The sequence below is a fragment of the Mchenga conophoros genome, linkage group LG18, assembly GCF_057382185.1.
Source record: "Mchenga conophoros isolate Kocher_MC1m ecotype Shallow Benthic linkage group LG18, M_conophoros_male_GT1.1, whole genome shotgun sequence".
Lineage (NCBI taxonomy): Eukaryota > Metazoa > Chordata > Actinopteri > Cichliformes > Cichlidae > Mchenga > Mchenga conophoros.
The window spans coordinates 36,043,268-36,055,241 of NC_140543.1; the positions used below are offsets into that span (position 1 = coordinate 36,043,268).

The following is an 11,974-nucleotide window of genomic DNA, read 5'->3' on the forward strand; positions in this document are numbered from 1 at the left end:
TGGTGTACTCTATCATCAGCAGGACGGTATGCTGACCGTCTGACTGTATGGTTCCAAAACACTATCACCAGCCGAGAAAGAGGAAACCAGCGGCTGTCGCGCTAAACAACAGCAGCACGTTTAAGCTTGATAAGCTGTTGTTAGAATTTATTTAATATTAATTTCTAGTATCAGCTGATGTTTGCTGGAGCCACAGCTGTAAAGCTGCTGGTCATGATGTCGGTTTGGATATGTGGTGAGAGGGAAACATGAAGATGAAACCAGGAGATGTCCTTACTGAACCATCAGAGCTGAACAGGTGATGGAGAAACAGGTTTACCTTTTAGGTGACATGGATGAGTTGAAGTTATGAACTGTTTCTGAGAGACAAATAACACCAGGATCCTTTTCTAAGTAGCTGACAGCTGGTAACTGTGCAGGGGCGGATCTAGTTCTGCCAGGGGGGCAGGTAGGGCATTAACAGGGAGAGGGGGGCACACATTTTTATTTTTTATTCTCATTTAAAATGCTTTTAATAAATAATTATCTGAATCTTACAACCAAAGTTTTTATCTGATATAAAATGTATAGAAATCACACATATACCAACAAGACTGTACATCACTGTCACAACAGCGTTTTCATTCAAAGGCTTTATGGCTTTAATACCTGGGGGGCCGGTCTCTCGTCAAAATGCCCGGGCTGTTTTTTTGTCCCAGTCCAGCCCTGGGCACGACACGCAGTGAGTTAATCTGAGAAGGTGCATTAAAAAATAAATGACGGTGCACATCGCACATTAGTTGTGCCGCTTCTTAATGACAGTATCTTAGCTAACAACCCCAACTACCAGATTCAACTTGTAATTGGCTAAAAAATAACTTCGCCTACCGGTGAGAGGGACGTTGCTAGCTGGTAGTTTTTTCAAGCGATGTTGAAATTTTCACATTCCGACACTTCAAATGCTTCAGGAGCTGTCCGCTCAGCGCAGCATCAGCACCACGGAAATACACGGATACATCCGTAGACTCGAGACAGAATTCACAATGGGTTTTCGGGGCTTTCAGGTGTTTGGACCAATGTTTTCTTTTCTAATCAAATCAAAAAGCTTTAATGAGCAGCTGGATTTGTCTCGCATTAACTGGTTGGACACAGAGGACATCGAAATGCAGCTGATTGAACTGAAAAGCTCGACTCTGTGGGGGTCAAAGTTTGCAGAACTACGAAAGCAGCTGGAATCCACAGCTGTGCGTGTTCATGGAGCTGCATGTTCACCTGCTGGACATCACTACCTGACAAGTTTAACTGTCTTCAGAACATTGCAGAGGCCTTATTGACAGTGTTTGGCTCTACATGTCTGTGTGAGCAGATTTTCTCTCACACGAGTCCTCAGGTAGCCTCTGAATGCTGGACACTCGGAGACCTGTGTGTCTGAGTGGGAGACCAGAGGTCACATTAACATGCAGATGGCCGCCCCTCCCTGAGCCTGGTTCTGCCGGAGGTTTCTTCCTGTTAAAAGGGAGTTTTTCCTTCCCACTGTCGCCAAAGTGCTTGCTCATAGGGGGTCATATGATTGTTGGGTTTTTCTCTGTATCTATGAAGCGCCTTGAGGCGACTTTTGTTGTGATTTGGCGCTATATAAATAAAATTGAATTGAATTGAATTGAATTGAATTGAATTGAATTGAATGTGTGTCTCTGTATTAACAAACATGCCATATTGGCCCAGTTTATTTTTCATATCATTGTTGTGAGGAGACTGTCATGATATGAGTGAACAGTTGTTGTTTAAGGTGCAGTTCATGTGGAAGCCACCGGAGGGTGGTGTGGAGATAATAAAAAAGTGATGGCTAAAACCTAAGACGGTGTCATGTCTGCTCCCTGAAGCAATATCGTAACAGAGACCATAAATAGCATTTGGATTTTCTGTTGTACTGTTCATTTGCTGTTATGGATAAAAAGTGTCTTTTTTTGTTTCCAAACAGCTGATAAATATTCGCTGATAGCTGCCAACATCTGTGAACATAATTTTATAAAGTGGTTCTATATAGTAAGTAACTGTTAATATAGAGCGTTATTAAATTTATTGCTAATGCAATCATATGGCACACTGACTTCTGAGGGAATTTTAGATGCACTCATCATCAGAAAGGTTGTCGACCCCTGTAATAGATCCATACACTGATATATATAACGGAACAAAACGTTCACCTGCTTTTATAGCCGGAACTTTATAATGTGACACACAGAGGAAACAGTCCTGGCGCTACGTCTAAGTTAGCCGCTTGTTGAAGCTGGAAAACGGTTGCATTCGCGTATAACAGAGAAATATTTGAGCTGTCAAAGTAACGATGTGTTCCGTTGAGTATTTGCGAGAGTTTGTTAGCGAGAGACTAACGGCTGCTGCTGAAGAGATATTCGGCGTCTTTGTTAAAACGATGGTCCAGAATGAGGCCGAGATCAGTCAGCGCAGACTGCAGGATATCACTGTGAAGTTCCCCAAAATAAAGTTACACAGAATCGGTAGGTAACGCTCCGATGGTGTTAATGAACCCAGAGTGGTACTGCTATGTGTTTGAGTACTGGTGAGCTGATGGACGGCGCTACCGAGCATGCTCACGTCTGTGATGTGATTCTTAGGTAAGCGTTAGTGAGGTTTGGGGTGTGTCCAAATTCAGGGGCTGCATCCTTTAAAGGACCCGGCCTGCCCGTGCACGAAAGACGGGAAGACCGGAAGTTAGCGGCTTCTGTAGGTCTAACCTAAGACGCGCGCCTCCTGTTGCCTAGCAACCGTGACAGTACCTGTTACACCCTTGGTGACCAGCATGCTCGACAGAAATAGAGAAAATCTTTATTTTGTGACTTTTATTGGAGAAATTGAGATGTTTCAGTGTCCTGTGATGATTCACCACAGCCATGGGCTGAGTCACAACGGTAATGTTAACTTCCTACATTATTAAGCCTGCAGCTATTGATTATTTTCTAATGATTATACCATCAATTAATTGAGTAATCTGATAAGAAATACTTTTGTCTTATTAATGAGCAGTTATAAATATTCAAAAGAGAAACCAAAATGAATAGAATAAACTCCTCATTGGTTCCATTTTAGAAATTGCAATGTTTTAAACTACATACAACATCTATTTGTACGTGCCATATTTAATAAAAACAATTCTTGAAAGAAAACATTTTAAATAAATAAATTTTTATTTATATAGCACCTTTCAAGACAGAATCACAAAGTGCTGCACATAAGATTGCAAGTCTTGCTACTGAGTCCACAGTTCTTAATGTTAGGGGGGAGAGTTCCACAGTCTCGGGGCCACAGTGGCAAAAGCTCTGTCACCCTGAGTCCTCCTCTTAGTATTTTTTAAAGCAAGTAAGCCCTGATCAGATGACCTCAAAGACCTGCTGGGGACATCGGGCTGTAGCAGATCAAAGATGTAGGCTGGTGCCAGTCCGTGCACAGCTCTGTAGGTCAAGACCACGATCTTAAAATCGACTCTAAATTTAACAGGAAGCCAGTGTAACTGAGATAATAACGGTGTCACATGTGAGTACTTGCAGGATTTTGTCAAAAGCCTCGCTGCAGCGTTTTGCACAACCTGCAGCCGATCCAGTGAACCTTTGCTTAGACACATAAACAGCGAATTACAATAATCCAAGCGTGACGAAATAAATGCATCTATAGCAATCTCGAGTTCAGAGCGAGATAAAACCGGGCTCAGCTTAGCCACATTTCTTAAATGATAAAAACAAGACCGAGCCAGAGATTTCACATGCCAAGACATGACACCTAAATTCCTGATAGAGGATTTAACATAAAGTGAGAGAGGACCGAGGGCTTTCACTATCTGCGATAGAAACCTATCAGGGGCGCATACGAGGACTTCGGTTTTCCCCTCGTTGAGTTGGAGGAAATTTGCAGCCATCCAACGTTTGATCAAATCTAAGCAATCATTCAGACGCTGAAGCTTAGATAAATCCTCGGGCATAAAAGAAACGTACAACTGAATATCATTAGCATAATTTTCTTAAATGCAAAAAAATACAAATAATCTCAAGTATGGTCAAAATCTATATGCAATCTAAACGCAGGCATAAAAAAATTAGTGTCGAGGATTATTTATGATCACATTGCTTGATGAATCGTAGTCCTTCATCTCTCCCCTTGCAGCTGGACGCTTGCAGAGGGAAGTCAAAAATGGCAGTTGACCAAAAATAGCAGCAAACATTTATCAAGTATCAGTTAACTTGCGAGGTGAAAACACAATTTTGAGTTCAAATTGCATGGACTTGTTTTATATGTTTTAAACAAAGAGAAAGGGGAAACGGGACATCCTGCTGATATGTTCAGGTTGTATGATATAAGCATGACAAAAACAGAACAGAAACTGGGTGAGTGTTTCTCCATTCACTGTCAGTCTTGTTATTTGTTGCTCTATACAGGATGAGAACACATTCAACTAAAACACAGCATGGTTAAGTTAGTCCTTTGTTTTATCTTGGGATAAGGTGGGGCTCTTTAAAGGGCCACACATTACACACCAGTTTTTAGTTAGGATCGCTAATATGATGAGTATCACAGACACTCAGATTCATCCCATCACTGTCACTGACCACTAACACTACCATGCAGTGGTTTCTATCTTTTTGACATTACTCTAAGAACAAGATTTCTTAATCATCAATCATCCTCACGATTTAAATTTGTAACGCTCTCAACCCCCAGAATTAACAGAATTTGGACAAACTGCCCGAAATGCATTGACAGAGATATTTCAGGGATATAGACTCAGTCTGCGCTCCATATGGGTTAATTGTTAAATGCGTTAGTTGTGATGACGGCACATTAACGCTGACAGCACTAAAAAAATATAAAGTCCCCAATTTGGGATTTCTTTGGCTTTAAACCAAATAAAAGAGGTAAACCTAAGGATGTAACCAAAGTGGTGTGCCGCTTGTGCAGACGTATAGTGCGAGCAAAGCTCTCAAACACGACTAACTGACATGAGCATGTACATGTCCACCATCCGGCTGAGTATGCTAGGCTATCACCAGCTTCTGCAGCTCTCTGAGGAGGGGCATTTGCTCGCAGATCAAAGAGGGTGCTGTTAAAACAGCGCTATTATTTTTTTTTTCTGTTGACTTCTATGAGCTCCATCATGATTAGCAAACCTAGTCATGGGAAAATAAATAAATAAATCGCCCTTGTAAACACTATCGTCAATCGTCGATATATTGTCCAATTGCCCAACCCTAGGCTGATCATTTTCATTTCTATCACACGATGTGGATCCTCTTGGTCCTAACACTCTATACTCCTTATCAGTATAGATCAGTGTTTCAGTACTAAGTATGAGTGTTTTTCTGTCATCACACATGTAACCTTGTTTTGTCCCTTTGTCTCGATAGACCTCCCACAACAACTTGTCATTAATAATAAAGATGAGGCTCTTATAGAGCAGCAGCAGCACTGTAACCAGGAAAGGAACTCCAGATTGGTCCAGGAGGAAGCAGAGCCTCTCCTGATAAAAGAGGAGCAAGAGGAAGACTGTTCCAGTAAGCTGCTTGTATTAACAGAGACCAGCACCTTTATGGTGACTTTAACTAATTAGGAGTGGTTGATGAACCCGACCCAAACGTTAACCAGTTCCTCTCTCAAACTTCTCCTGTAGTGGACACCAGAGACCAGCAAGGAACTAAACATGTAGAAATGGGATCAACCACCAATGAGGAGCTGAAGCCAAAGAAGAAATGTCACAGAACCAAAAATTACAATGTGGACATCTCTCCCATGTCAGGGAGTCACTGTAACATGGACACAGGTAAGAAATCTGTACATATAACGATCGCTCCCAAGGCCCGGCCCGGACAAGCAGCAGCAGGATTATAACCATGTTTAAGCTCAACTTTTAAAATATCAAGTATTAAGTGTCTTTGGTGCCTAGATGAAAATCAGTCAGAGTGTAGCAGTTAGACATCTGGTGCTTTTCTAAACAAATGTTCTTGCTGTTCAAGAATTGGACGACTTGTTCCTGTCGTGTTTCTCTCTAAATGCTGCGTCCTCATCACCAGCTGTAGCCCTGGCATAGCTGCAGTGTGTCCAACCCAGTGAGAATAAGATCATCAGGATTATTGAACGGGAATATTGTTCATCAATCCTTTGTTCAGTTCAGTCTACTGATCCCTTTGACTGTGGCCTCCTCCGTTAGGCTCACGAGGTTAACCTGCTGGTTTACACTGTGCTGACCACAACTAAGAAGCTCACGTCTTGGTTTCTTAGACATGTTTCGTTTTGTTTTTCAGTCAGAGAAAACAAAATATCTACAATATTAAGTCGGGGTTAGAGGAACATTTCTCTGTAGCCACCACGTCACCATACGCTTCCCAGAAACCCCAAATGGTCAAAAGTAGAATTATAACATCACCGTACTCTCAGCAATATTCAAATTTTAAGTGGATGGTTCAACAAAAATGTGTTGATTCAGGAAGGACATTTGAGCCCCTTCACACGCAGAGAAAAGCTAGTTGGAAAACACTGGCAGCCATCTTGAAAACCCATCTTGTGGTTTGTTGTAGGTTCATGTTCAAATTTCTGTCCACTGTTCACTCTTTGTGTCTCTTTGTAAGTGAGGTTTATTTATTAAGCGCTTTTCATAGACAGGCAGTCACGAAGCGCTGTACACAAAGGTAACAATAAAGAAAACATTAAGTAACAAAATAGACAATATAAACAATGCAAATTCAAAACAATTCAGAAGTGTTGATTAACAGAAGGCCTGTTTAAATAATAAAGTTTTAACTGCTTTTTAAAGGATTCCACAGAGTCAACCAAACGTAACTGTGGTGGCACGACTGAAAGGCTCCGCCCCCTTTCGCCTTCAGTCGTGTTCGGGGAGAAACCAACAAACTCTGAGCCTGTGAGCGAAGACAACGAGCAGCAGAGTATTTTATAAGAAGCTGGGGCCATTTAGTGCTCTGTATGTTAAAACAAGAATTTCATCATCTATTGGGAGCCAGTGTGAAGAATATAAAATGGACTACCGTTAGCCAGAATTCATTTGTTTACATGTGAGCAGCTGATAATAGTTAAACTTTCTTTGTCCGGCCTGGCTTTCTGCTTCAGGCTTCGTGTGCGCTCACATAAAATGAGGTGTTTCATACACAGATTACTCCAATCAGAAACTTTATCAGATGAAAATAATAAAATGTTGATTAAAGATCTGTACAGAATATAAAAAATGTGTTGCAAATAAGAGAAAATTCATTCTGCAGGGACTCTTTCATCTTGGGATTTTGAGCGTGAAGCAGTAAAATAAATATTTCAACTCAAGTTGATTGTGTTAATCCTGCTGTTTATTTTTAAAATGACAGCTGCACATTAGAGCGCTGAAGTTCGAACTAAAACATCTACCCTAACCTGGACCTACAACATGCTGCACACCAAACAGCTTCAGCTGAAGTGAAACCTGAACCCACTGGTGTTAACAATCCGTTGGCCGTCACAAAATTTGCTTAGATCTTCATTTGTATATGAATACAGCACTGACTGTTTTATGTGCCACTTTGTCTCTCCAGACCAGCTCCAGCAATATGTCTGCAAGGAGGAGGTTCTCGAGGACTTGTACCTCTTTAACCTGGAGAACTCTGGTCTGGATCAACAGGACGTTGGATCGGCTAAGATTAAGGAAGAATGGACGGAACTTTGCACAAGTCAGGAGAGACAGGAGCTTGTAATTGACCAGGAAACCAGTCCATTAACAGTAATTTATGAGGAAAAAAACTACTGCCAGCCGAAACCAAGCAGTCACCTGCTCCTCTCTCACAACTCTCTACATCAAAAAAGAACATCCACAGATGACAAACCATATTCTTGCAACACTTGTGGGAAAAGATTTAAATATGCATCAAAGCTAAAAATACACACGAGCATTCACACAGGTGAGAGGCCATTCTCGTGCGACGCATGTGGGAAAACATTCAGGAGAAAGGATAACTTGTTGGTCCATATAAGAACTCACACCGGTGAGAAGCCATATTCCTGCAGCATTTGTGGGAAAGCATTTAGAGACAGCTCAAATCTGATATATCACATTAGATTTCACACAGGTGAGAAGCGATACTCGTGTGAAACATGTGGGAAAAGATTTTATCATAAAGGCAATTTAACAGTGCACATGGTGACGCACACAGGTATAAAACCTTACCACTGCAAGATTTGTGGAAAAAGATTTGCTTGCTTAGCAAACTTGAAAATTCATGCAAGGACTCATACGGGTGAGAAGCCATATTCTTGTGCGACATGTGGCAAAACTTTTAGTCAGAGGACAAATCTGAAATTCCACACAAGAATCCACACAGGCGAGAAGCCGTATTCCTGTAAAACATGTGGGAAAAGTTTCATTCAAATGAGGGATTTGACCGTGCACATAAGGACTCACACGGGTGAGAAGCCCTATTCCTGTGTAACCTGTGGTAAGAGCTTCAGTCAGAACAGTCATTTGAATGTCCACATGAGAACTCACACAGGTGAGAGGCCATATTCTTGCAAAACTTGTGGTAAAACTTTCAGTCAAAATAGTCATTTGACTGTCCACATGGGGTCTCACACAAGTGAGAGTTCTTGCAAAACATTTGCAAAAACTTTTAGTCAAAATGAGAACTCACACAGCTGAGAGGCAGCGCCTTTGCAAATCTAGCAAAGGTTTCAGTTTCATGTCAGCAGTTGGCAAAGAATCACATTAAACTGGATCTCTACACCGTTAGCTTCTTTACTTGAATCTGTGGAACATGCCAATGACAGCAGAGTTTGACAGGCATAAAAGAGTATTTTGCACCAACAAGGAGCTATTAGCTAAAAAAGTAGCATAGTGTGCAGTGTGTCCTTAAATAACCTGAAACTACACAAGAAAGTGTGGCAGTAATAGGGTGACTGTCAAGCAGCCATTCTTAGAAAGGAACACTTCAAGGATGCTAAATTACACAAGAACTAGACTGAAAATGAGCAGCAGCAGGGCATTTGGGGTGAGACTCCAAACCTTGGGTCAAAAGTCATACATGCATACAGGAGAGGGTAACAAAAGCCGTATGTAAAACATGGTGGAGGCTCTGTGGTGATTTGGAGCTGCATTTCAGCCAGTGGTGTAAGGGATCTTGTGTGGGATCATCTTATAAACCTTTTAAAACATGGCTTCAGCGTACATGTAAATATGTATATACATCTGTATATACATATGTATATACCAGTATGGTACATGTACTGTATTGGTCCCAGTGTAGGTCATAGTGTGAGTTGTCACTGTGTGCTAAATTTGTATTCAAACACTAACTGAAAAGTGTGTGAGTCTTGGAAACATTTATCTGTTGAAAACCTTTTGTTTCTGTTTTTTGGTGAGTTCTGAACCTTTTTGTCCCACTTTGTTCCAGACTTCGAGTATAACATTAAAACTTGATTTGTGTCAAAACTGCCTTTTAAACTAACTTCCTTTTGTCAACGAGGTTTCAATATTTACTTCCTTTTCTGATGGACTGACTTTAAATCTTTCTTTCTGTGTTTCAAAACAACACTGGATACAAATTCATGTGACCATTAGGTTCTGTACGGTAAACGTACACTGATACTAATGCAAACGGAAAACGTAACGTTCACGGTGGTCCAACAAAAATAAACACTATGTAGGAAAATCAAGCAAACTGGGATTTATAATAAATCATCCTGAAATATACCCCATATGTGTGATGATGTTTGTGCAAATCTTCGTTCAGATTGGCCCAGCCGTTAAGGAGGAGGTGGGGTACGTACAGATGTGTACGTGCATACTTTGTGATTAGGGCCGGCTCTACGCTGGGGCAAGAGGGGGCAGCGGCCCCTTAAACAAACATCCTGCCCCGTTAAGTCAAACTTTTAGACGTTGAAGGACAATAATAGATTTCCCACAAACTGAATATGGACAAGATTTAGTACATTTACTACAGTAGCTCTCATTCGCTCTTTTCCTCCGTACTCTGTGTGCAGGCTCACACAGCACTCACCAGAGATCCCTCCCCCCCAGCTAAGCATCCAATCACTGTCAGTATGCAAATGAGCCTGTGTCAGGTTTCTCAGTAGGCAGGGTAGAGCAAAATGAAGCAGCAAATCTCTGTCGTCTCGTGAGATAATTAACTAAAAAATACATCTATGTTTGTACAGTGTGTGACTATTGTTTCAGTACAGACGTGTTTATCTCTGTGAGCCTGTCTGCTGCACAGACCCGACACAAAGCCGCCCAGCTTTCAGCTCTGCAATCAACAGTTCCCTCATTTCATATACTAAAGTAATCACAGTAATCACACACACACTTCCAGCAGCTCACAAAGGGAAGTTAAGGTCCTAAACCCCTGTCGTCACACCATGTTACATACATGGAAGAGGAATTGGGTGATCTTGACCCATGACAAGTCCATAACATATAACTTGGATATGGAAGAGACATGGTGATTCGAAATTTTATTTAATCCTATTTTATTCTTACTTTATTTTGCACATTTATTTGAGAATTAGGCCACCCAAGATAAATTTTATATTGTTGGTTGTAAAGGTCTGGATGATAGTTTTATTTTATTTTTCTGTTTTATTTTTCAAGACTTGGTGAATTGACTTTCTTTTTATAACTTGGCCCTTTTTAGTTTTGTTAATATTGGGTTTGAATATATTCGATAGAGGCCATCCACTTAAAGTAAATGTTTTTAGTTGTGATAATCTGATGAAGAATATTTTTGTTTTAGTTTTTGTTGTTTTATTTTTCAGTTTTCCCCCTGAGGGATTGCCGCCTTAACATGATCGGGCGTTTGCAAGCCTCAGTGACCCTGAAAGCTACACCAGCAGAAGCTTAGCCTTCAGGTGGGACATGCAGATGGTCAGGATTTTAGGTTAGAGGCCTGACAAAGTGCAATCCAATTACATGACAAAAACAGTTATCCAAAGCACCCCACCCCCAGCCACACTGCTCTTATGCTGAGAACTAAAAAAAGGTATAGGACATAAATGGTAATTTGGGATTTTTTTTTTCATTTAATGAGTTCTTTTTCTCCCTATTGCCAGTCTTGGCAGCCGGGGGTCAGTCCGCCAGGGCCTCCGCTCCTGGCCGCCACCCGGCACACAATGCACCTCTTTGCTTAGGCTGCTGCCCCCGCGACCCGGCCCCGGACAAAGCGGATGAAGATGGATGGATGGATGGAGTTCTTTTTCTAGAGTGGAAGGACTACCTACTTTCCAAAACAGATTTGGGTGCACAAGTTTGAAATTATTTTTGGTTGATGATGAATTTTGCAGTTGTATCATCTGATCTGTGGCCTTGTGAGCCATCAAATAATTACCACCTGGTGCTCAGTTAGATCAGTTGGTGGGGATAAAATGCCGGACAGGCCTGGCACAACTAAAGCTATAGTGAGGGTATGCTGGAAATGCCCATAAAATTCTTTAACTCCCAGGACTTCAACAGCATTCCGAGGGAGGCTGGGGACACTGAGTCCGAAAGGACCAGTTTTCTAACCCTCCATTGCTGAGGCTGCTGCAAGGAGCTGCAGAGGTGGTTGGAGCCTGGTGGTTATCCCCGAACCAGATGGTGGAGACCGCAAGTGAAAGGAGCCATCAAGTGTGAAGTGAAAGGACTTCGGAGACAGCTCATGGGCACCAGCAGGCCAAGCGAACCGCAGCTCGGGCAATGGCTAAAGCAAAACTTGGGTTTGGGAGGAGTTCAGTGAGGCCATGGACAAAGACTTTTGGTCTGCCTTGAAGCATTTTGAACAAAACTTCAGGCAATTCAGGAGGGTAAAGCTGTGCTCTCCCCCCACATGGTATATAGTCCAGGTGCTGCTGAATTGAACTGAGGGCAGTGGAAGGAATCCTTTAAAACCTCCTTAACCGAACTGACACATCGTCTGTAGAGGGTACGAGGTTTCACTGAGGTGAAAACAACTCTTGGGTTGTTGTGGTTAACTCTTTGGTGGATGAG

General features: G+C 41.8%; 1 protein-coding gene across 1 annotated transcript; it reads left to right on the forward strand.

Moving 5' to 3' along the window:
* The first annotated feature begins 2,210 nt into the window (after nt 1–2,210).
* Nucleotides 2,211–9,700, forward strand: LOC146554294 (uncharacterized). Its single transcript, XM_085255213.1, has 4 exons — nt 2,211–2,498; nt 5,394–5,540; nt 5,657–5,806; nt 7,560–9,700. The coding sequence occupies exons 1-4, from the start codon at nt 2,327–2,329 to the stop codon at nt 8,654–8,656; spliced, it is 1,566 nt and encodes a 521-aa protein (XP_085111339.1). The 5' UTR covers nt 2,211–2,326; the 3' UTR covers nt 8,657–9,700.
* Nucleotides 9,701–11,974: the final 2,274 nt, after the last annotated feature.